Source organism: Perissodus microlepis, chromosome 7, assembly GCF_051167445.1.
Source record: "Perissodus microlepis isolate ML-2025 ecotype Zambia chromosome 7, ASM5116744v1, whole genome shotgun sequence".
Classification (NCBI taxonomy): Eukaryota; Metazoa; Chordata; class Actinopteri; order Cichliformes; family Cichlidae; genus Perissodus; species Perissodus microlepis.
In genome coordinates, this window is record NC_140467.1 from 2,120,266 (window position 1) to 2,147,471 (window position 27,206).

Sequence of the window (27,206 nt, forward strand, 5' to 3'; positions counted from 1 at the left end):
CACGAGCTGTAGGTGAGAGCTGGGAAGGCAAACAGACGTCCAACCAGGAGATGTGGCTAAACAAAAGTGCTACATAATAACACAAGTTGGCAAAATATTAAGATTACTGAAAAAGTGCTGGCAATTTATGTACATTTTTTAAATGTTTCAAAATAATTTTCTTTGGAGAGTTGTACCCATTTTTAAAACAGGCCAGTGAGCTTTAATAAAAGGGAGTATGTCTGTTCATTTTGGTTCCCTTTTGTTATTTGCTGCCCTGCTGCACGCTAGTAAGACAGGGGTGGACTCACAGATCTTTATGTATGGTTTCAGTCAAACAAGAGTACTGATAGCATCGATCATAAATCAAAATGTAACTTCCACGTTTCTTTTCTTCTAAACTTTTTGTGACTAGTGCTTTAAAATATTAACAACAAAACTAAAGAATCTGATGCTGCATTCCCTGCCCCGTTAAAAATGAATTAAATTCATTTTCAGGGGTAAGAAGCAGCTTATAGTTAACAGATAAGTGATCCTTAATGTTGCAATACAACCTGCCTGAAGAGTCACTGATGCAACGCTGAAATATGAACATGGAGAGAATGCTTAAAACCTTCTTTATGAAAAATGGCAGAATTAGCTGCCAAACCGCCGTTACTTTTCTCCTTAGTAAGTTCTTTTTAAGGATGGATGATTCCGTATAATCAATCTGCCATTTTTAAAATCGGAAGCTGAGGTATTCCTCACTAGGAAATTTATTACATTTTCCTACTGAAGCTCCATGTGTAGGGGAATGTGCTCTGGCCTGATTAATTTTATAGTGAGGGTCTAATCCGATTTTTATGAGGAGAAGAAACAAGAAGACAAAATTATGTAGTAACCCTTAGCTCTGTCGTCTGAAAGGCTCGACGTGTGTGCTCCTGTCACGAAGATGGATATTTCTCCTGATGAATGTTATCTCCTGGTCGCAGCTGGATTTTTATTATCTATATGCATTTACTCAAAGTCTCTGAGACTTTCTGCTATGCTGAACTTGATATTCCTCTGTCTTAATAACAGTACTGTTAAACCTTTCACAGCTGATGTTGCATGAGAGCAGACGCTGATGTAGTTGTGCACCTTTTGCCCTGCCCTGTTATTTGGTTCATCCTCCTGCACCAGTATCCCGATCTCTCCTCCACTCCGTTCCTTCTACACTTGCATTACTTGTCTCCCCTCCACTCTTCAGCAGCTCTGTTAATTCTGCACCATGTCTGACTGGTCCTATTCCCCTCCTGCTCCTCATACCGACACTGTGATGGACCTTATCTCTCCTGTCACTCACGCTCCTGACAGCCATTGCCCAGATTTATTTTCCCCCTCACTCAATTTTGCACTCTCTTTGCCTGCCTGTCTTTCTGTTTACTTCCCTTCTTCCATCCTTTCACTTTTTCCCGCTCTCCGCTTTGCGATGACCACGAGAATATGCTCACCTGCAATCCGTCTGTCCCGCTGATAAAGACATTTGTGGTGATGAGCACAGCACCAGGCGTAGTGCGGCAGGGCCACGTCAGTGTTGTTCTATCTTGGGGGATGGCTAACAGGTGTCATGGATTAGCTGAAAACCTTGCATGATTGCTTCACTGGCTCTGAGCTACACACAGCACTTTACTCTGGATGATGCTGAGGCGTAGCTGGCCTGAAATGGGACTGGATCGGTGTGCCGTATGACAAGTCGGAGACATATTTCAATGGAATATAGTACACGTGTATTTGTGAGTGTCCTCGTGCAGTTGTTAGACAGAAAACAGCGTGAATGGATCAGGTTAGATTAACATCTTGGGTGAGAAATTCATAGAAAAACTTGAGCCTTTGTCTTCTGCGGCTTCCTTTATATGGTTGGAGTATTTTACTGCCATTCTTTGGCTTCACTTGGAGGCTTTAGTTGGAAATGTCACTGCAACTCAATAGAAGGCTGATCTGAGTGATCGTGTTTTTCTTTTTTTCTGTTGATGAAACATGATTACCTCGAGTGATTCATCCAGAATAGCAGCGCCTGATAAAGAAGTGATTTCATATTTCTACTAAAAACAAAACGCTGCTGTCACTGCCCACGGGACCCCAGAGTTTGTAGACCTAAAGTTGGAAAGCAGCCTATTCAAAGTTCACTGACGATGAATCTAATGTTTGATTCTCGACTCTGATGAAACATGAACTCATTCTTTGAAACCATCAGTGCAGGAACCAAAACTGCATGTTGGATTTTGTCTTCAGTTTTGTCTTCTGCAGAAAAGGTTGGCTGTTAATAGATTGCATGTAATCAATTATATTTTAAAGGGAAAAACTATTTTCAGCTCAGGTCCAGTTTTTAAAAATGTGTATCAAAGTAGGTCATCCTGTCAGGTTCAGCAGTTGCCTGATTTACCAAAAAAGAGCTGCAAAATGACTGTTTTTGGACGAGTTTATTACATCAACTGTGAATGCATAAAGGGAAAAAACAAAAATTCTGCTTTTTATGAATCTGTTTTCTTAAGTAACTGGAAGTACTGTGCAATCATGATTCTGTCCATAAAAAGCAATAAAGGATTTAAACTTTATGTAATTTAAACTCGGCCTCAACATCAAGGTCGTCTTTTTGTCCAACTCTTGAACCTTTCCTGCAACTGCTGCTATTTGAAATTTGCTGATTCACTTCTATGGACCTCAGGCTTGGGCTTTCTGCTGCTCTGCCCCCGTCTTCCTCCTGAGATAAGAAACATCACTTTCCTTCCTCTTTTTAAGTCCAGACTCAAAACTCACCTGTTCACACTAGCCTACTCCACATAAACTTTTCCATCCTGTTACTTTAATTTATTTAGTTGCTCTATGTTTTATCCTTATTATTTTGTAAATTGTTACGTTTGTTGTTGTTATTGCTTGTGTACAGTGTCCTTGAGTGTTTTGAAAAGCGCTTTCTTAAATAAAATGTATTATTAAGCTTGCAGACAGGAAACTGGCTGGAAAAGCTATAGGCTATTATGCAGAGACCAAATAAACAATATGCTTCTCTTTAGCATATTTTTGTAAAATTGCAAAATACCAATTAAAAAAAATTATCTGCAAACTCATGTAAAACATCTGTGTTGTTCTCTGATAATCATCTTGTTGCGTCCTGACTAAGCTGAAAATGAGCATGTCGACAGTGATGTCCTGTTTCCGTCACAGCCAATCAGAGGCTGGGCTGATAAAGACTAGTGCAGAGTCATTTGACCTGGGAATAAAAGCAAATTGTACTCTTTCCCACTGAAGAGAAAGCCAGGCGTTACTTTATTAAAGCAGTGCTAAATTGAACTATGGAAGTTTTACAGGAGAGCACACAAGTGAACTGCAGCACAAAGTTGGAACTGTCAGATTGTTGTCAGGAAGTTAAGAACTTCTCAGTCTGCGGGCCATTCCAGATGGACGAGCCGGCGCTCAATCATACATCAGTCGCTACACTTGAATGGCTGACCTTGCTTCTGAGGCATATGGGTTTTTAATGCCTGCCTGTATTCCTGGAATATTTTCGTTAACTAGCTTAATTGACAAATAGAGAATCTGAAAAGCTGCTTTGCTAAATGTCAGATTCATCAAAAATCTGTCTCTGGAAGCAGCCTGCACACAAGCTATAGACATTTAATAAAGACACAGGTAAGCTCATTAACTCCCCAGGCACACTTACTGTATGCAGGATTAATGCTGGGAGCAGTGTAAAAAGCAAGTGGGGAGGCTAGACGGAAAAGTATGCCATGCCTGGGTGTAGGATTGTGTGAGAAGATGAGCAATCACATGCACAATGGTAGCTTGTTGCAAATATTCGCAATGTCTACACCTCGTTCTGCTGAGAGCGAAGCTGCTTTCAAAAGCTGATAAAGGAAAAGCAAAATATGTGTGATTCTTGTCTAACTGAGGTTTCTTTCTAACCTCTATGTTTTATAGCGCCACAGAGGGGCTAAAGTAATGAGATGGCTTCATCCTTAATCAACTGAAAAGTCCTGAAAATGTTCATGATTTTTGGATTTCTCCGAGTCATATATTTTTCTTTCAGATGGTCTAAGAAACTGTCCAGTAAAAAGAAAAACCCACTAACTAACTTATCAAAAAGACAAACATCAAACGGCTGTGTCGCAGTGTCTCCCTGCCGTGTCGTGGCAATGAAGCAAATGCTTCTCAGAGGCAAAATAGTCTCGTCTTGAGAGATTTAATGTGATGGGCTGCTGTTATGTGTGCTGCATGTCAGAGAAAATCTTTGGGGCAGCAGGGACGTGTCACAAAGTACTTTCCATTAGGACAAATGAACAGCTGCTCAGCTGCCTGTCAGTGTAGCCACAACTGCCATCTGTATTCATAACACTTTGTGACAGACATCCAGGAATAATGTAAGCTGATCTTCAGTCATGTCTGTTTGCGTGTGATTGTACATGCTGCAGTCTTAAATATATGGTTACAATGTAACTGGAATCGTGCACATTTCTTCTTGTATTTCTCTGTTAGAGGACAGCAAAGATGGATCGGTAATATTGATATAGGTAATGGTTTACAGTATTGCACTCAGTGCAGACACATGTTTACATAGTTCTACTGTTTTTGGTCCTGATGCGACAGAACAGGGTTACTGGTTTGAAACAGGCAAAAACTGCCAGCTGCCAATGAAAGACAAATTAAAGGCAGTATAAGAAAAAGGAGTCTTTTTCTGTGCTGGTGTTAATGAGGCAGAGCGCATTTAATGTTACTTGGTAAAGCTGACAGATGTGCATACTTTTCCAAGGCTTCGCATCTCTGTCTCAGGCGTTTTGCCAGAAGTTAGGGTTTCTCTTGCACATCCATCTGTTGGAGAAGAGGTGGAATGAATGTTGTTGACAATGCTGAGATGAAGGTTTTGTGGTTCCATAAATCAAGCAGCTGTTTGGCTTTGGCTTGGAGATGTTTGCTGCACGAGGTTAGAAGTGCTCTTGAAATGAAGTTGAAAGAAAAACATTAATTTAATGATGAACAGTGTTTAGTTTTGCAGATATTTGACCATAAAACAACGTGTTAAACAAATGTTCACAGCAAGGTGCATCTTTTTTTCCTCCTTTTTAGCATCCTGAGGTACAATGTTCTGCTTAAACGCCACGATCTATGGCACGTTCAGTTTGCTCTGCAAATAGTTCAAATAAAGTACAGGCCCTACTTAATTCAGCCATCAGGCAAACCAAGAGCAGTCACAATACGTGCTTCTTCTGTTTGCAAAATTTACTCTGTCATACAAGACCAAAGACACCAGTACAGAGATAATTGTACTTTAAAAGGAAAATAACGACGGATGTAAACAAAAGCTGGCATCGCAGTCATCAGGATGACGGCACTGAAACTGTCAGCTGAAACTTGACGATATCAGTTTGTTTATTTTTTCTTCTTAAGCTGTTGTGCCTCAAATGACTATCACCCAATTATCTTCTGACAGCATGGCACAGCATAGAAGATTCATGGGCCAGATTATTGGAAAGTCAGACATAAAAAGAGATGGGAAGCAGAAAATCAATGGCAGCTTCTTTTTTTCTTGGAATCTTAAATGTCTGAAGTGAAGGGCTCTGATTTATGGTCACTGCCAACACTGACTGGTTGTCTATCTTTGCCTCTATCTGCATGTTTGAAGCTGTGTGTTTTCCTGCGTGTTGCTTATTAAGTCTCGGCGTGCATGTGTGTCCAGGTCGTCTTTTGTTCTCAGAGCCGCTGCTCTAATTGGATCTGTGTGTGGGTGTGGGAGTCTCAGATGCTACAGATAAAATCAAACGTGACTGCGATGCACTCTGACTGCTGTTGTCATTGCGCCCCCTGATCTTTCTCAGTGTGTTTAAGTTAGCTGAGGCCAGGTGTTCTGCCCAGTAGTTAGTCATTTCCTTATACTCTTGAAGGTGACTGGTTGTTTTGTGCTCCAGTAGGAACTGGACTTTTTTCAGTGGTAAGGCCGCGGCTCAGTGTCCACATCACACAGAATAACTTTTCTCCAAACCGCATGACTGCCTCACATGATTAAACCCCGTCTGACTGGCTATTGTCTGTGTGTGAGCTTCCGAGTGTGTCTTCTCTGCCGTCCTAAGTCTAGACGTGGATGACACCCACGCGAATAACAAGCAGTTGTTTCTGATCACGGTGCCTTGTGTATTTCAGGTCAAGATTTTGTGAAACTGCTTACACCGCCTCAGGATTTCCCAGTAAAGCTAAAGCAATTTAAATTCCACCATCCCTCGCTTGTTTACGAGTGAGAATCGGGCCTTTTATGCCGACAACTCTCTCCTATTTGCCTTTGTAGCAGGCAGCTGTTGGCTCGCGGGACAAAAGGACCAACAGTACACGTGTGAGAATTCGCATTCTTAAGAACACTGTGTTTCGCTTCTGTGTGCCCTAAATATCTGTGAATGGTTCACAGTGTTTTTTTTAAACAGGCTTTGGATGAATAAAAAGGGAGAAAAGAAAGGAAAGAGAAAAAATCAATGTTGGTCTCTCTTCAGATAAATGCACGAAGCCCGGCAGTATAAGGCAGTAAGAGGGTAATCTGTGAAACAACAATACCATGGGCTGACAAGAGACACAGTAATCTAGGCTGGACCAGAACTATCCTTAAACAGAGTGTTCTGTGTCTGAAAGATTACAGTGTGAGCTCTGACACAATAATGATCCCGACACACGCACACACACATGCACACTGGCAGAACTGCGTATGCCTGCCCAGCACTTCTTCAAGGGTAACCCTGATCACAATGCAGTCTTTAGCAGGAAGCCCTCCTGGCAGCATCAATAAGAATCTGATTGAGGCCTGCTGCCAACATTGAGCCGTGAGGCAGGGAGTGACTGACACCGCAAAAATAAATGAGATGCGCTGTGGGGAATCGGCTCTGGACACATAAATGGTGTTTATTGTGTTGCGTGTGCTGTGCATGCATTTGTGTCCCCGATGTGACCGCGTAGAACCTCCTCATCTGTTCTATTAACTCTTAATCACATGCTCTTCTTTTCTGTTCTGCCATTTTTTCAAATATATAACTGCGTAGATAAAAAGTCCTAAAGTCATTGATTTTAATGTTGCACGGGCAATATAGATTCATACAGAGTATACAAAGTAATGTAAACATAGTTCTGCAAGCAGCGAGGTACCACACATTTTGCACACAGGAAAGAAAACTGAGATGCATGTGCTCCATACTGCTGCCTGCAGTCCAACCTTTAACATCATGCAATATAAATTTGTCTACTGGACTGTGCAGGAATGCAAAATATAAAACTCTGCAGAAACATGTTTTTTATGATTTCCCTCCAAACTTGCTGCATTTCCTTGTGTGCAAATATGGAATAAGCGCTTTTTTTACTCAAATTAGAAACTGTATCAACTCGAGGATGTTAATTTGCCCTAATTTAGTCCACCTAAAGTAAATTTGTACCTGTTCACATCCAAGTCTGATTGGCTCAGTATGCAATGCCTCTGAAATTCATTTCACATTCAGTCTTTGAAGCTTTTAAAGTTAGGTGAATCTACGTCTTCGTCTCTGGAATCGCGCTGATTTGTTCTGTTATATTTTCTAGATTCGGGTCTCCTCAGCCGGCCTCTCAGTAATCTCGACTTGTTTCTGTCTCCCCTCACAGTTTGAAGCTCACGTGTATGAGGGCTCAACGGGCGTTGTGGTCAACCTGACGGTAGATGACAGAGACGATCCGGCCACAGCAGCGTGGAGAGCCATGTACTCTATAATCAGTGGAGACCCTACGCAGAGCTTTGAGATTCAGACCAACCCGGACAACAATGAGGGAATGCTCTCGGTTGTCAAGGTAAAGCACTCTGTAAGAAACATTTGGATACATTCATATATTCTCGTAGAAGTCTTACATTTCTAATCATTGTCTCCTCTTAGCCACTGAACTATGAGGCATCTGAATTCCTCAGCCTGCTCATCAAAGTAGAGAACGAGGATCCTCTGGTTCCCGATGTTGGATATGGCCCGAGCTCCACAGCCACCGTCCACGTCAGAGTCGAGGACATCAACGAGGGCCCTGTGTTCTTCCCAGACCCCCTGATAGTCACCAGGATGGAAAACATCCCTGTGGGAAGCTTTGTGGCATCACTTAATGCTACAGATCCGGATATATTAGAGAAACAGAGTATTAGGTAAGCAGTTTTTAGACATATTTTTGTGGTAAAAGTGCAACAAAGTCAAAAAGAGACGCAGCTGCAAACTGTGGATCATCTTGGGTAGAATAAATGATGCAAGCGAGGTGATCTGGCAGGGAAATAGTAACTCGCAGTTTCAGCCCGTAGATCATCACCTTCCAGCTGCTTTGACATCTCACTCCGTCAGTCCTCACCTGTCTCCCGTCTGCCTGAGCTGTCGCGATCCCATCTTTGTATCGCCAAATACGTCCGATCTTCCCAGCGTTCCCGGTTAGTTCGTTTTATTTGTCTGCGTAAACAGACAAAATATACTGCCCGGATAATGTGAACTTTATTGGCACAGGCCAAACTGTTCTCCCCAGTCAAGTGAAAAGTCCCAGAATCAGACAGCTCATTAACTTTAACTCTGTTACAGAAGAAGCCCTCAAATATCACCATCATAACTGCAAGGCTATTAGTTGCACCGTGTGCCACAATAAAAATTATTCCTCTTGCTGCCAGAGGGAGTCCCATAGTTTGCTCTGTACTTACATTTTACAAGATAAAAAGTCATCGCTGCATTTATTACCTTTCAGGCCTAATTTCGACTCATGTTTCTGCACCTTTGCAGCTGTATGTCATATATAAGTAAACACATGGGGCTATTATAGACCGAGGGCAATAAAACTCATCAGATCATGACTTTACTGCCCAAATTATTGATACTGCTTTATGTGCTGTAAAACGTATTCGCTGTGGCCGTGTTAAATGCTACAAAACATGGATTTATTATTGGATAGCGTGATAGAGTCAGGACCTCTACCAATAAAGCTTTGATAGCTGCTTGCCTGACATCACACGTCACCTCTATGATCCTATAAATATTAGAAATATTGGATAATACAAACTAGCCCCAAATGACAGCTTTAGAAGTACCAGGGAGGTCATTGGTGGGTTTATTTGTTTTCTCTGTACATCTCTTTTCTCTTTAAATAGACGCTGTGTAAGCTTTAAAATAAACTCTTTATAGCAAAAGAAACAAAAGTTGAAGTAAAATGTAGAAAGAAAACAACAAAAGCTGGAATCCAAGACAAATACTTGTCAAAGTCAAAGCACCCATCTGTGCAGCACAGTGCACTTTAACAAGGATAATGATCTGTTTGAGGCTGACAGACCGTGAGCTTGGCAGTCTTTGGTGACAAACAACATTATTAGACAAATCAAAATGTTGGCGATGGCCCGACATGTAAAGTTTTGGGATCACGGGAAAGCCATCCAAACCTCACTGTGGAGCATCCAGACCTTCAGACTCGAGTCCCTGAGTCCATCACAGATATACGTGGGAAGCTAAAGTAATGTGATAACAGAGTTAAGCATAAAGCCTGGGACTGACTAAATATATCAAACTATGTCAGAGTGAGGGTGGTCTCAGCATTAAAACAATATTCAGCAGCTTTACTGATATTTTTGTCATCTTACGTTACATTTCGACTGCATCGTGTCTGCAGCTGTTGGTCTTCGGTAACCTGGTTACCACATTATCTGTTCCTCCAAGAGAAAAATGTGTTGACGCAAGCCTTGAGATTCTCCAGCATGTTCTCATTAAACTACAGCACAGCTGGGCTACTTCCTGTTTGACTCAGGATAGAGAACGTCTGTTTATTGGCCTACTGCCATGTTTGGGCTGTGTGGCAGGCAGGAATTGGACCCAAACGCAAACTCACGGGGACACGGGGGATAAACTCAAAAAGCACAGCTTTATGGCTGGAAAAACAGCTCACAAGTTATAGAAAACTAAATATAAAGCTCACCAGGAAACACAGGGAGAATCACACACAGCATGAGGGAGACGCGGACCTAAATACACAGAGGGTTAACGAGGGCAGTGGAACACAGCTGACACAGGTAATCGTAACGAGACAGGGCAGGAGTGAACACAACATGACGCATACTGACGAGAGACTGTCAAAGTAAAACAGGAAGTACACAGAGGTTCAGACAGGAGGAGAGAGAGCACAGTCATAACGGGCTGGGGAAAACATTGAATGAAACACGAGGAGGGGAGACGAGGGCTCACAGATACACAGAGGGGCACACAGGGGGTAAAAGTCACGAGGGGAAATCAAATAAGGAACAACTTAACAACCCAGGAACCTAAATGAAGAACACAATACAAGAATACATGAAAACTAAGAATGCTGGGCCAACATGGCCCAGGATCATGACACCTACTGCTGTAAAATTTTGCACTTTTCCTTATCTATATATCTCTGCCTATTTACATCTTAGGATACAAGATATTAAGATAAATGGGGACACGGTCGGCCGGTGAATCTTGCAAAGTGCCTCTAATTGAATATAACTGTATAATATTACTGAAATCACTATAATAGGTCCCTTCAAGCTATGGTATAAGATAAGATAAGATAAGATAACTCTTTATTGTCATTGCACAGTCATACATAGTACAGTAGTACAATGAAATTGGAAAACTGTCCTACGTCGGCACTACATATAACACAACACGACACGATATGACACATCACAACGCAACAAACAACACAACACAGTATATTAGTATAAAAAAAGAAGAATAAGTGTATGTGTATTGCACACTGTTATTATTGCAAAACGTGAGGAGCAGTGAGCCGCTGCGTCTGTGCGCGCCGCCATCTTGATGAAAAGTACGTATGTTATCATTCAAAAGCTTTTGGTGATCTTTTATTTTTTCACAGTTTTTCTTTGTTTTTTTTTTACATGTTCTTTGAATCTTTTATGTAATAAATCTTTCATTTTCTAACTTTATCCCACTTTGCTCATCTGATTTTCAGCATGCGTTTTATATTCATTTTTATGGACCCTCTGTTTATTGTCATCTCACCCTCTTGACATTTTGGCAGTAACACTGACTTTGAGTTGTCGTAACTGTGACCTGCAGACAGGTTGAGGACATAGTGAAAGACAGACATTTGGAGAGGTGGGAGCAGAACGGTGTGCATAGAATAAAACGGCATTATAAAAAGCAGGAGCTTCCTTTGGCTTCTTCTCTCCTTCCCTGTGTGCGTCTGCATAACAGTGCAGGTGTGTGTGCGTTTATGTGTATGTCCAGTGTGTGTGCCGCCCTGGGTTGAGTAGGTCAAATGCATTTGACGTGGAACACAATTCGTCTGATTCGCCAGTGCACACATGCATGCCTGAACTCCGGCCTTTGGAGAGCTGCATTTATTCTATCCATCTATGTGGCACTTTGATAACATTAAAGGTCATGAATCCTCATAAACATGGAATTAATCCATTAAAAATATATATTTCTGGAAGTCTGTCCCCTCTTGGACAGCTGACATCAAGCTAACTAGACAATAGCAATAGCTGGTTATAAGCTAACATTTTGTTAGCTAATGTTAGCCTAAAAATGACACTTTCTCTCAGGTAAACAGTGTAGCCTACATTCTCACTTTATATGAGAGTTTATTCCCTGAGTGCTTGAGGCTGTTAATGTTCAGTCCAATTTAAAGAAAGTTTCTCTAATGCTGGGTAACAGCTGCAAAAAACGCAGCGCTTACCTGCAGAGGAGTTCAGGATATCCTCAACAACTCACCTTATTATAACTGTCAACAGACAGAAGTGAGCTTCACTGACTCTTTAACATGTACCGGACTTCTTTCACACGGCTGATGTAAACAGGGACCTGACAGCCTGCACTACAGACAGTGGGCTGAGATGCTTGTCCTACAGTGACCACTGTAGATAGAATTATTGGTTAGGGGTTTGCACTGTACCTTTAAGAGGAAAAATGCAGTTAAAGATGCATTTTTACCATAACATGTGCTTTTCTTTAAGCTTTTCTATAAATATACCAAGTGATAGCAACATAAAGAAAAAGAATACCAAGGGCCAATGAGAGGAGCTCGTGAAGATGTGCAGGGTGAAGGCAACAGTGCTGCATGTGGTAGTCGGAGCACTCGGAGCAGAGTAAGGAGTTGAGAAGGGGCCAAACTGTGATGGAGGGACAACTGGGTTCGTGCATTTTCAAAACTGCTGCTGTGCTCCCTGTCTATCAAAAGTGATGAAGGAGGGACGGGAAATATTAAATAAACTAAAGAAATATGAAGGTACAATTTAAATTAGGATCTTTGCTAAGTTTGCCAACACTGGTTCATCCTTTGTGTTGAGGAAAACGTTCTTCTGAAACGGTCAGGCAATCAGTGCAATAAAGAGGTTTGATAGTAATTATTTCCCACTGTGGATAGCTTCATCATTTTACTGGTGTGTTCCACTGTGGGAGGAGAAATCAAACATCTTTTAGGATGTAAGTTTTTCTATTTTGTTACTTTGTGTGCTACATATGAAACATCTGATTATGAAATGATGGCCTTCGATAGTGTGTGGAAACATTTTTGATGGACATCTTCTCCATTTTTATCTTCCAGTTCTTAAAATGAGACATGCACACACTTGTGTGGGTTTAAAGTGTGTTTTCGAGTTAACTAGTATTTTTTAAGAGTAATAAAAATGATAAGAACCAATACTTCAGAAAAACATGCTAAAATTAAAACATGATGCCAGATGTTTTTGTAATGTACCGTCAATACGCTCACTGGGAACAACAAAGCCAAGTACTCGTGTATCAAGTACTTTAGAGTACACAGAATTTCTGCTTTAACAAGATGTCCTCAAAGTATTCCAATCCCAATGCCATCTATTAAGTAAAAGCAAAAGATTTCTCCTTTAAATGATGTGCCTTTGATTGCTCTCATTTCCAAATCAAATTTCAGTGGTAATGCTAATGACTGCCTAATTTCTGGTATGAAAGAAGAACGACACACTCGAGCGGTTTTGATCAGAGTTGCAGTAAAAATCAACCAAATTTCTCCTCAGTGAGCACAACAAACTTAAATAAAGGTGAAATGCTTGTTTTTGTTTTTTTGCTAATCTCACTGTTTCTCTGTGACCAGGCAGGACTTGAGGGAGTCTGGTCATCAACACAAATCTGATATTTGTGAATGACAGCCTATGTGTAATCTGTTACCACAAAGTACTTAATGACGCTTTCACACGTGGTCAGGATGACTGAACTGAGATCTGCTACCTCCACATTAATGAGCGTTAATGAAATGTGATTTATAGGCCTTATCACTCAAACGATGACAATTATTGCTTCAGTTAGAGGTTCGAGACTCTGTCTTAACAGATGTATCGAGGATGGGGAAGGGCTGAACTGGGGAGCTTCTTATTATCAACTCTGTAAGGTTAATCAAGGGGTTCAGATTATCCAATGTATTACAAATCTTCCCTTACTATTTTTTAATGAAAATCCATCAACAGATTATCTGCCCGTGTGGGCGTAACCGCTAAGCAAAGAATGAATGAAATCTGTTACACTTTGACCACAAACCCTTTGAAGTACAGTAGCACAGATTCCGATGGGCCCCTCAAGGCCTCGCAGCAGCTAACGATCTCAACAGCTGTCTTCTCTTCATGATGTAAGAGAAAATGTTTCTTGCACGAATCACATGATGTAACTTATGTGACTAATTATGTCTGAAATTTCCAACAGAATTAATTAAAACTGCGCTAAAGGTAAAACTGTCTTGTTTGTACTGTATTCAGGACAAAAACCGAGCAGCACACGTGCCACTATGTACAGACTGACCTGTGGCAGTCTCTACTCTCACTTGGCCCTGTAACTTACACAATTACAGCAAATACGAGTCACGTTAATCCCGCTCAGTATTTAGGCCAAACCATTAGGCTCTGGCGGATTTGTTTCATGTTTCTGCAGATGGAGCACTCTAGCCCTCTTGACTGGTTTAGAGCTTTAGTTAAGCAGAATGGTTTTATGAAAGTGCTGAGAAGGAAAACCACATCAGACAGACAGAGTGACAGTGAGGATTGGAGACAGAAAAAGCTGGACTTCTTTTGACAAAAGTTTATCTCTCATAAGTGCTCGGCTTGTTGTGTGGGCTCTTGACATTGAGGAAGTATGTTGCACTTCAAGGTATAAGTTAAATGGGAAAGTTTGCATCCTCCAAATCCTCTCTGAGATTTGACTCGCTGTGCTGCTCTGATGTTATTCTGGTAGGCTGTGAAGAGGGGAGCAACTAATCAGAAGTGTCATTAAGAAAGTTTGGCGAATTTAATTAGGTCTCATTTCTGGTGACAAGACTCTCATCAGTTGTCGAATAACTATTTACACTGAAGTAATTGATGCTTGATGGTAAAGGAGACAGGAAGCAGAGAAGCTGAGCTGCACTCAGGGCCACGTTTTCAAAACTTTGTGCACTAGCTTGTAGAATTTGCGCTGAGCTGTTGCTAACCAGCTCACACATACATACAAGAATAGAGATGCTTTCGAACGAAAGTCATTAAATAAGTGTTGGATAGAAAGTCTGCTCTTTTAATAGCTGTGGCTGCAAAAATAAACACGTCTAATGTGTTTGTGAATGTGTTGTCACATAGCACCCCGTGTCCCAGTTTAGCCAGTGTTCAGAGTTCTGCAGACTTGGCCGACTCTCTGCTACGACTTCTCCATCTCCTCCAAAATATTTAAGATGTTTTCTTCCTCTTGCTTTTGAAAACAGGGAGAATTTCAAACAGTGGGATCATCCATTATTCAGCAGCTACCTGTCTACTTTGGCTTCTCACTCTGGTCCTGTACGAGTTAAAAGGGATGGGACTTAAAAGTAAGAGGATGGGATACTGGGATGTCAGGCATGAAAACTGGTGTCTAACTTTGAGGGACCGAGGCAAAAGAGGAGAGTGAGACAGATCAGCTGACGGACAGACTGACTACAAGTGTGACAGCAGTGTGAGGCGCTGGATGTTAGAAAGTGTCCCGAACTTGAAGATATTGTGGATGAATACTGCACACAATCAGCATAGATCTCCACCCAAAAATACACAAGCAATTGCTTTTATAATGTCTTGTGTTATGTGTTGGGTCTAAACTTAGACCCCGCTGACCCTGAGACTTACTCCCATGAATGACAAAAAAGAGCAAGGCAACAGCGGTCGATCGATTTACTTGCAAGGGAGGCCTTGTCAGTATCTCAGGAACGCACTTTGAATCCCATCACGAATGACCCCGACGACGGCCTCCTCTCGCTGCCTTTTATTGAAAAACGTTCACAAGAAACAATAGTTTACAATGGTTCACACAAGTACCCGCGTAACCCCCCTTGGTTACAAAGACAAGGCACTGTGTGTGTGTGTGTGTGTGTTACACCCTGAAAAGGGGCTGAAAAGGGGATAAGTCAATGACCACACTCAGACACGATGCTTCTCCTTCAGCAGCTTCATTGCGAATGATTCAAAAATATAAACATACATACAAAAGTATTAAACATCTTAACAACGATGTACAGTCTCTGTTAGTTGTAAGACAATATATCTCAAGACTGTTTTCTTTCCTTTCCTTTAAGTCACAGACCAAATCGAATGTAAGAATCCACAAAAACAGCTGATGAATCAATAAACAAACTTAGATCATTAAATTGAAATGTACAGAAAATAAACAAAATATTCATATAAAAATACTAATAGGCATTTGTCCCTTCACACAAAATAAACATGTTCTTCGCCCAGATCAAATGCAAAATGCACACAATGCTGTATGTTTCATACACAGTCTGGCACGATAATGCTTCATGCTAGCCACCAACAGAGCGCTTAGCTTAGCTAGCTGCTTATAGCTTATCCTAACAACACAGTTAACACAGATCATCTAAATATTCCTAGTATCCTCTTGGTACATTTGGAAACACGGTCAGTACAACTAAGCATACATATTTGTAAAGTCCAAAAGCAGAATTGCTCAATTATTACCTGAAAAAGGGATAAGTCAATGACCACACTCAGACACGATGCTTCTCCTTCAGCAGCTTCATTGCGAATGAGGCATCGTGGCCAGAGCTCCCCCTTCCGGCAACGGCAGGCATAACTAATCGATCATGATCACTAAATCACATGGATTATACACCAGGCTTGACAAGTAGATCACCGATTGAATTTTACACAGGCTGTAGTCACATTAAGGATTATTATCCGGTTGAACATAGTCATGAACTCTTTTAACTATTTTAGCCTGTGTTACATTACGTCTCTTAATGGGACTTCTTTTACCCTTGTTTATACATTTACATATTTGAAATAAATTGAATAATACATTGGGTAACTTTTAACCACAACTTTTTACTCCATTATGAACTTCAACAAATAATCAATCTATCACATGTGTGTGTGTGTGTGTGCGTGACTTCCTGATCACAACTGTTTCTAACAACATCCTGGTCATAAAGGGGGTAATCTCCCCCACACCCAATGTATGGTTCAATTCCTGTATTGGTTCACCATACACAACACAGTGAAGCCGTAAAAAGGGCAGGAAGCTTACCAAGCATCAAACAAACCTTCACAAGGATGTGCTTGTGATAAAACACTACAGCCCCCCCAGAACCTCGAGAGGCTGGGGAGGGGACAAAGGAATTCCTTTCATCACAGAGTTGAAACAATGTAGAGATGGTAAGCATAAAAATGACAACATTTAACAACTCACTTTAACATTATGGCTCGTTATGGGTGTCCAGACCATAACCTGACTTGTAGACGTGGTCGGGACGACCAACTGCTGAAGTTCAAACTGAGCATAAAGGCCATGAAAGGTGTTTTTGTGCCTTTGAGCATGGCATTGCCTTTGGTGCCAGACAGGCTAGTCTGGGATCTTCCCACACGACCACATCGTATCCAGCAAGAGAAAATGTAAGAACAGAATAGTCAGACTGGTTCAAGCTGATAGGAAGGCAACTGTAACTCAACTATAAAAGCAGCTTGCATTTGACTAACCACAACTGGACAATAGAAGACTGGGAGATGCTGATGAGTCTCGGCACTGTGACTTTCCGATGGGAGGATCGGGATTTGCTGTTGGTGGCCTAATGGTGTGGGGGGAAATCTCCTTGCTACACATTGGACCCTTTAGTACCAACTGAGCATTGTTTTAAATGGCACAGCCTACCCGAGTGTTGCTGTCAGTCCCTTTATGACCACATTGTACACATGTTCTGATGACGTGCTGTCACATACTGTCATGTTCAAGAAACCAGTTTGAAATGATTTGAGCTGAGTTCACTGTACACAAACAGTCTCCACAGTCACCAGATCTCAGTCCAATCGATAGTAAACCTTTGGCATTGGTAGAGCAGTAAATTTGCATCTTGGCTGTAGAGTCAACAAATCTGAAGCAACTGTGTAACACCATCATGTCAATATGGACCAAAACCTCTGAGAAATGTTGACCTTGTTGAATTTATGCCCCAATAAATGAAGGCAGTTCTCAAGGCAAACTCAGTACTAACAAGATGTACCTAATAAAGTGGCAGGTGAGTGCATATCTACTAGTGTTCTTTAGGAAACAGCCCCTAGCTACTGTAAATTCTCAAATGGTAGAAGAAATGTTTCTATATGCAGGTCGGTGTGAGTATGATAGTTAGTGTGTAGACTCACACAGTGATGCCAAATGACAATTTAATTAAGATGGACAACATTTCTGTCCCAGTTTAACTTGCAAACCAATACAACAACCAACCTTTCTCATGTAGTGTGACTAAAAGCACCCACAGGAACACGGAGAGGAAGGAGTAAGGGTCTCAGAGGTTATTTGAAGTGTAGGCATCGGAAGGACGAATCAACAGGAAAGCACCTCTCATAGAAATGCTTGGAAATGTACTCCCCACTAGTCTAATTGTCTGAGTGTGTGCAGCTTAAATAAATATCTAAGTGGTGCGAAATGAGGGGATGGGAATCTCAGTAATAAACTGAACCGGTGTTGTGCTCACAGTGAATGAAATCAACCACAGTGTAAGGTTAGCCCGTTACTCTGCTGATTTAAGGCTGAAGAAAAACTTTCAAGGATGCAAGCTGCCGGTTTTTCATTTTCATGTCACTCTGCTGAGCAAAACGGGCTGAGTCATGCAGTCTGCTCCATCTTCCTCTCTCTTGCTTGCGTCCTGGGATGTGAAGGGACTGATTACAGGCTAATCAGCTGTTTGAAATTTGGTTCTCATTTCTTGCAGCTGAGTAAAGTAAACGAGTGTTAAAAGAGAGAAACGGCAACGGATCAGGGGCAGGGAGAGGCTTTCATACACTCAGTGTGCCAGCAAATAATTAAAACAATCCTAAAAGATGCCAAGAGGAGAAAGCAGAGAGTGTGAAACAGGAGTAAATTGCTTTTCTTCCTGGTAATTACAGGTTTATGCTTTTCAACTGATGCAAAGAGCTGCTATTTTGCACCTTATTATGCTAATAATATTTTCTTGCTCGATGCGTACGTTCAGCCGCACGTGTGCGCTGGGTTTGGACTGTGTTTTGCACTTTGCTCTGTTCCTGCTTAATAATGACAATGCAAACTGTTCATTCTTTGAGTTTCAGGCTACCATCTCTCTGCGCACACTCTGCTGTTGCTGTTAAATCGACACAGTGGGTCTTTGTTCAGTATACTCTGTGGAGCGTCTGCAGTCGTTCAGTGGAACTGGCACAGAGCCTCCTCGAGACTTCACCTGGCTCACAGCAGACGACAGTGAGCGGGCTGGAAAAAAAGCTTTGATGCTTTTCTGGTTCTGCAAAGGGAAAGTCAGAGGTAGGCTGAGTATTCATATTCAGTCACATACTTGCTGGGTCTGATTTAAGCCAGGATTCAGTGTTCCTGGATCTGCAGCCGCACCGGGAAAAGGCAGAGCAAAAAAGCATGTAATGAAAGAAGAAGAGTGGCTCCGTTTACTTCAACAATGAGATCTGTTTTGTTCTCTTTCTTTTAGTCTTTGTCCATCTGTGCTCGTGTTTCTCACGACTGCCAGTGAAACTTCTCACCATATCCTAAAAAGAAACACCTTCTCACCTTTTACATCAAGTTGCTTTGCTCACACACGCAAAGCTGAATCTGTTTGATTGATGCGACACATGCCAGCTTTTCTCTGGTCCTGCCACATTCATTTCCTCTGCATGGACCCGCTGCACTGTGCTGATACAGAGCAGAAATATGAACAGGTGTGACATGGGTAATTTGTTCACATGGCCTAGAGCAGTAGTTGGCCAAAACTGGGCAGCTCAGCTCAGTTTAGAGTTGAAATCCAGCTCGCAGCGGCTGACCGAGGTCTCTGCAGGCGACCCCAAAGAAATCACTCATGTTTTGAGAACAATGGCTCCAAAGCCAAATTCCCTCTCTCGCTCTCTCGCTCTCTCGCTCCGTCCTTGTGTCTCAAAGAAATGTTAAAAGGAAATTTTATTATATCTCATTAAAAGTAATGCAAATGTTTGTTGAACTCTGGTTTCACTTACAATAAATCAGGTCAGTTCAACACTCGATGTGTAATGCTTTGTGACTAAATGGCCTGTATCCACATTTTTAAAGTAACCTGAGAAATCAAATGAAAGCAGGACAAACCTTCACCCAACTGTGAAGGCTTTAAGCAGCTTTAAGCAGCTCTTCAGCACAGTGTTCAAACTGGATTTATGCTTTACACAAAGGGATTTAGGTGAGTCCCACCATAAATACCTGTTGTGCTGATCCATCGTCCAGGTGTTATATCCACTACCACAGCACTAAATGGGTGTATTCTACAAGATTAGGTGTTATTTAGTTACTAAACTGCAATGCATATAAAAGTGATATTCAGACTATAATCATAATGCAGAAAAGGGCTATTAGATTAATAAATCATGAGGGGTATAGGGCTCACACAAATGCACTCTCTGTTAAGAAACAAGCTATAAAATTCCAGGATCTGGTGAAGTTTAAAACAGTGCAAATAATATATAAGGCAAGGAAAGGGATGCTCCCAACAGAAATAAGTAAATGGTTGAGAGAAGAGAGGTCTAATTTTAGAGGGAAGTGGAATTTAAAATTACAAAGAGGAAAAAACAACTTTGAAAAGGATTTCTATTTCTATAGCGGGAGTTAAATTCTGGAATGAGTTAAAAGAAGAAATAAAGGTCAGTAGTGATATAAACCAGTTTAAAATAAAACTCAAAAAAGACATTTTAAATAAGAATGAAGAAAATGCAATTAACCCAAGACAGCAGTCAAGGTGATGTTTATTTTCTTTTGCAAATTAGTAAATCTAAACATAGTTTTAGTTGAATATGAGAAAATATTTTTTATGCTCTAAGTTGAAACCATTGTATAAGTTTTTGTTGTTCGAGGAGATGATTACGATGTAAACCTAAGGGGGTGGGGCTAAATAAGTATATACTTCTGCCTACTCCTTTTCAAACAACTGCATGGAATGATGTTATGAAATGTTGGTGAAGTATATGTTTGAAATAAAAATGAACTGAAAACTACACACATTAACTTTTTTTCCCATCAGAATGTTAAAAATTCAGTATTCACATAAATCGGCCTCTACATACAACAAAACTTGTAGGAGGAATGCAAATTTCTAGTGGTTTTACCGATAAAGCAATGTGACAGAGCTCTGGAGTCCATGCATATACTTCAGGCCAAGGCAGAGTATATCCATGCATAATGCAGAGTCCGGTTTTCACAGATTTGTTTTATTGTTTTGCTCTGTTTTTGTCCCAAATGGTCAGTAAGTCTGCAGACGTCATACACAGTGATGTCTGTGTAAACTTTGCTTAAATGCCTCACTAACATGCAGACAAGCACAGAAGGTTAATCCGTGTTAGTGCCGCCTCTGAAGATTTGAAGGTACAACAACAGGGTAGTGTCAGAAGCCCACACAGGTTGGGGCCAGACTGGTGGTGCTGGGTCACAGTTCTTACCTGAAATGGAATTTATTGAAATCTTTGGTTATAGCGATAGTTGTGCTGAATAAAAGTCTGACTCGTCCCAGATCACCATTGCAGAAGCAACAGAGCCAGCGATCCAGAAGGGCGAGAATTTGTTTTCATGATGCACTCACACACAGTTTCGGTCTCACGTGTCCCCGTCTTATCGCCATCCTTGATCCCTCTTCTTATCTCACCTTCCCTTTTTCTTTCCTTCTTCTCTCGCTTTGCTAACCGCAGATTTGGATGAAGCGTACAGTTGCCGTAGCCAAACGCAAGCCGGAACAACCTCTACTTCTACTGCTTCCCTTGATTGATGTTCTCATATCTATCGCTCGCACACACACTGAGCGGCTCTCAGATAGAAACAGACTATTAGCATTGGCTCTGTGCCGTCTCCATTCTCACAGTAAGTTAGACTTAAATCAGAAGAAGATCTCGCTGGCAGAGGAGAAAGAAGAAAATGATAGAGAGACAGATAAAGACAGTGAGCTAAAGTTAGTGCCAGCTCAGAGTCCAGACAGGAAGAAGAAGATGGAAACAAACGAATGAGACAAGTGCATAATAGTGTTTACTGTGAAATGCTGTCATTGCCAGCCGAGTGTATTACTATACATCCATCTAAGTTGCGGTGCACTGCACAAAACTGAAACTGTGCTCGTGTGTTGTGCATGAGAAATTAAAATTGGCTGTGATGGTTGCAAACGCTGAAGTCAGAGTTGTAACAGAGTATCGCAGGAGTGCAAAATGGTCAGTTTATCGAGCGACCCAGTAAAGCAGAGGTGCGTGACCTTCTCCACGTGCACACATCCTGCAAGAGTTTAAATATTTAAATTGGATGCATTTCCCTTTTCCTCACATAGCCTTATCATTATACTTTAAAGACCCATGAGAACACCTGGGAACCATATATTGTGTTATTTGACTCTGATCCGTGTCTCATTATGCATCGCTATCTTCTTCTTACCGTTGGGCATTTTCATCAGGAAAACAGTAGTTTAGCTTCCAGCCTTTCCGGCGCCCCTACCTGGATTCATTATGTGTCTTTGAACAGCTCAGACCTCTGAATATGAACAACGCCTGCATCGCTCTGATACAGGTGAGTAGTTTATTTGATTATTCAAGGAAGTAAACAAATTACCATGTAAGGATGAAAAAAGATGACTGAATAAACACTGGCATGAGCATATTAGCATGTTTTTTTCGTCACCTGCTCAAAGACAGTCCATAGATTATCTGAACACAGAAGAATATGCAACAACGACTTTAACCCTTACAACCAGTGTGAGGCAAATTTGACCCGATAGGAACATTTCACTAAAGTTCATCCATTTAGTCTAAAATGTGGTGAGTTTTCACAAAAATTGTATAGAGAAAAAGACTGTTAGGGAGCGTGCTTTTTCCTTTCGTGCCCCATTTTTGTGGAACAACCTCCCTGAAGATATTAGGCAGGCATGCTGTGTGGAGGGTTTTAAAGCTAAGTTAAAGATCCACTTGTTCCTGATCCTCTGTGTCGTAATTCCATGCCAGTTTTTACTGGTTCTATCAGTTTTTAAATTGTCTTGTTTTTTTCTGTATTGTTTTATCTTTTTTTATCTTCAAATAGCTCCTCAGCATATCATTATTATTGTTGTTGTTGCTTTTGTTAATTTAGTGGCTAGCATTGTCACCTCACAGTTGAAAGACTTCTGGTGGATTATACAATTATAAAATCACCTGAGATGCCAGTGTGGGAAATACAGACACACGTTTCCATCCATCCTCTTTCCGGATCGCTGGAGCCTATCTTAGGCTTGTCTTAGGGCAAGAGACAGGGCTAACACATAGACACAAACCATTCGCACCCACATTCACACATTGCGCAAAGAATTGTGCAGGAAGCAAACATGGGAGTACATGCAGCCTGATGGTGGAATTGAACTCAGGACCTTCTTGCAGTGAGGCAACAGTGTTACCACCGTGATGCCCCTGTTTCCTGCCGTCACTTTAAATACATATACTAATTTGCAGTAATCAAGTTTTAGGCTCCAAGTATTAATTAATATGGAGATTCTCATTATAATTATGAATGATCGTTCTGAGGATTTTTGATGATACAGAACTAAAGGCAGCGTTTCATGGCTGTAATAATGTTTGTATAATGAATCCCAGCAGCTTCGGATGCTCCTGGCAGTTTCACTCTCAAAATCTATATTTGTGAAAGGAGATGTTTTCTGCAGAAACATGTTTTACCTCAAATATCGACTTCCCTATTTTGTGAAACACTGATTAATTAATAATTATCTTTTTTTTTAATGTCAGATAGTTTTAATCCTGAATTGATCAGTACTTCAAAATTTGTTGAGATGTATTATGAGGGAATTGTTGAACCATACTGTGAGGGTGTAGAATATGGAGAGTATGTAAGGGTTAAACTAAAAAGAGGTAGAACTCAATGGATTAAAAGCTGGAAGGGCTGAAACTTCAATGCCAGGAATACGAAGCTAATCTAGTAAATGGGAAGTGTTCTGCTAGAGAGCGATTGGCTCTTTAAATGCAGGCGATGAAGAAAAAAGGCAGAAAACTGAAGTAAAATGAAATGCTTTCTATGTATGAAAGCAATGTTTTTTTTTTCAAACAAAACAGTCATAAGAACAGAAATTATAAGAAAACCCTAAATGACAGTGGTGCACATTCTACAAAGGGAGGAGAGAGCCTAGATATTCATTACGTCGCTGTAAAACCAACACAGGCTCAGCAGGAAAACAGTCTCAGCTTTAAGGGGAAACAGATGAATTCAGCGTATGCTTTGAGAGTTTCATGTGGATTCTAATCTAATCTTTTAGTCTCAGTAGAGCAGGCAGCTGTTTTCAGTAAACAATCTCTCATAAGCGCTGCATAAAATGGCAGAGAAACAAAGTTAGCTTCAAAGTTGGTGAAGATATTTAGCTGCTAAACAGCAGAGGTTTCCCTCAGTGGGGGCATAGTGGGGTAAAAGGTCACCATGTCCAATTGTGACTAACTGGATTATGGAGTTTTGTCCCTGGGTGGCAAGCAGTTAATGTTGTTTAAAGTTTAGGAAACTTGATTTAAATTAAGGAGCGCTCAAACTCATTATTAAAGGCATGCTACTGAACCCCGTGACCCTGAATCCTCCCTTAGTTATGCTGCAATAGATGTAGGCTGCTGGGGATTCCCATGATGCACTGGGTGTTTCTTCTTCACTCACTATGTGTTAATAGACCTCTGCAGATGGCCCCGCCCCTCCCTGAGCCTGGTTGTGCCGGAGGTTTCTTCCTGTTAAAGGGAGTTTTTCCTTCCCACTGTCGCCAAAGTGCTGCTCATAGGGGCTCATATGATTGTTGGGTTTTTCTCTGTATAATTGTAGGGTCGACCTTACAATATAAAGATTTGGTGCTGTATAAATAAAATGGAATTGAATTATTAAAGCCATACTACTGAACCTGTGAAAACTGCTGTGTGATATCCTCACGGGGTTTGAAGGGAGCTTCCCTTTGTCTGATTTAGGACACTTACTTAGGAAACAGGAAAAGACCAACAAAAATGCTTTTAGTTGGAGTAAAAATGTAGATTAAGGTTCTTGAAACTTCACACATCAGGGACTAAAATCACAGCTGTTTTTTCCGTCTGCCTGCACGAGTTCTGCAACTTTTTCCATGTAAAGTACTAAATCACTAGAGAACCTATTCAAGCTACAAAAGGGTTTGTTTTATGTGTAACTATAGTTTGAATGTTCACAGGGGACCAGGACAGGCATTTTACACCCAGCTCTGTTCTACCAACATCACCCTACTTCCATATAATTACTTATTCTTTGCAAAGAAAAAAACATGGAGCTTTCCAATGCATGCTTTATGTTGTAAAAGTTCAGATTTGCCTTCCTAACTTCAAAAATGCTTGCATGAGTGGATTCGTGGGCGTGAGCAAGTAATCATAAGATATTTAAACAAGTGTTGATACTGAGCAAGTATACTCATAGAACCAGAGTTACGCCAGTTGGCTTTTTCAGTGTTGTTTTGTTTAGTTTTAATGCAGAATTATCAGCCTATGTTGCTAATAGTTTAATCCTCTGTTACATGTTTTTAATTACCTGTAAATTGTATGGATATGCTTGTGTTTATATGGCCAACAAAATGAGTTGAAAACATAATAATCTCAATATTTGCATTTAAAGTAATATTGGGTCTAATTCAGAGAATATGCATTTATAACCTTGCTTGGATAACGGACTCCAAAACCTTATGTGTATTTAAAAAAGGGATTTACACGAACAACTAGACTAAATTACTCAGAACTGGTGCCAGCAACATTTCTTAGGCTACTTAAGTGTAAAACAAACAAGAGAAACAACCTGAATTTATGCAAACGATGTTCTTTCAGAGCACTTGCGAGTCAGCTTTCATCTTCTCTCTAAATTAGCTCTTATTGCAAATTGTCTCTCTTATTCTGTGTATCCCACCCACACCTGCTATTGACACAAACATAATCACAGATGCACACAATGTATGCCAGCATTTTGCTCCTGTTGTAACTGGATTACAAGTGGGTGGCAATCCTCTTTCTCCCCCCCTCCGCGCTTCCGTAACGCTTTGAGTTGTCTGGGAAAACTGAGGATCCTGGCTCACATCGGAATTTTCGAAAGAGCTCATCTCTCACACGTTCACCGCAGCGACAGTGGATCTCTAACTTCAGATTAGGATTTAGGGAAGAGTTGTCAAACTTTTTCATTGTGTATTGTTTAAGACATTTTAGATTTAAAAAGCCAGCTTGTCTTATGATTGCTACATATTTTATGTAACTCCATATTTTATGGATGACTCACTTTTTAAACCCCTTGTAGTCTGATTTTCTTTCATGTGTCCGGCCCTGGATCACTTCTAGTAGGACAATCGGACAATTGCAGCCGACTCCTAACATCCCAACCTGTGTGTGCTCTTACAGCGAAGGACGATTCCTCACCGAAACATTCCCAAAGCCATAGCAGGTCAGAGTAGCCCCTGAGGGTGCAGCGGAAAGAGTCACACTGTGGACCTATTGATGCTTTACTTTCTGCAACTCTAGTGAAATCTGAACAAATCACCTTGCTGTCCTAGAAGTTATTTCACAATAAACGCAGGGTTTTGTGCATCTATAGGTCATTTTTGCTTTAAACTGTGTGTTTTACCGTATGTTGAAGTGTGTGTGTTCGCGCTGAGCTAAATGAGGACACGTGCAGCGTTGTGTGTGTGGTCTGTCTCATTTGTTGACTGATTTGTTTGGACCTTTTCTGGTTTTGGAGATAAACACTTTGAAGCAGATATGAATATTCCTAATGGCTTTTTAATGTCTTTCTAATTTGCCCTTTAAAGGGCTCTAATGGACTGTCCCCATGTTTGCACAGAGAGGAAAAAACAATGGCTCTGACTCATTTGGTGGTTACCTTTGAGCCTGCACTAAAGCAGACAATATCATTACAGTCCTTTAGAGCTCCTCCTGTAGGAAGAAACATAATACCGTCATACTTTACACCAAGTGTTTGTGTAGCAGCGCATATTTAAAAGGGGTTCCTGGAGTCCCAGCTCGGGAATAAATGTGTTTCTGCGTGTTGAATGAAAATATCCGTTAGTTTACCGAGTGAGGAATTTTTGTTTTATTCCAATCGGGTAGCGGGTATGAAAGATCACAGGGAATCGATCTTGATGACTCTGAGCACGTTACTGTAGATATTTTGGTGATTTCCACGAGCTCAGTTGCTTCTCAGTAAAACTTTAACTTCTTCTCTACCAACTACACACATTTTTGCCATTTCTATCCAATAATAGAAATAATAGAAATAATGTGACATCAGTCACATTATTTCTATCCAATAATGTGACTGATGTCATCGCACTAGGGAGGCAGCGGTGCAAAAATGCTTATACGTTTAACAACAAATACCCTCCCGACATTGTTGTGTACATGTTCACGTGTGTGCATTTCACTGTCGCAGTGCAGCGATGATGAAAAACTGATGCAAGACACAAACCAGAGCATGTGTCTAAAACTGCAGTCGGTGACGGCGAGAGAGACATATGGAGGTTAATAACCTGTCAGCCCAGCTCTGTAACAGTGGAGAAGTTGGCCTTATGAATCATGTGGCTCTTCAGTGTGTTTAACAAGAGTGTGTGATACAAGTGTGTGTGTGTGTGTGTGTGTGTGTGACATCCAGGCAGAAAAGGAGCATTTACAGTGATAGAAGCGTCATTATTAGTAGCATTTTGTTACAATGAAACATATGTGTTTGTTAACAGCAGTAATCACTGGGAGCGAGAGTGGGAGGGGGAAAGGTGTGAGCAGAGGTTGA

At 41.0% G+C, this 27,206-nt stretch overlaps 1 protein-coding gene across 1 annotated transcript in view; it reads left to right on the forward strand.

Moving 5' to 3' along the window:
• The window catches only part of cdh13 (cadherin 13, H-cadherin (heart)), a 396,226-nt gene that overhangs the window by 329,010 nt on the left and 40,010 nt on the right, over positions 1 to 27,206 (forward strand). Inside the window, exons 10-11 of the mRNA XM_084932749.1 lie at positions 7,600 to 7,782; positions 7,866 to 8,119. Of these exons, the coding sequence (XP_084788875.1) occupies positions 7,600 to 7,782; positions 7,866 to 8,119 (437 nt within the window). The remainder of the gene's footprint in view (positions 1 to 7,599; positions 7,783 to 7,865; positions 8,120 to 27,206) is intronic.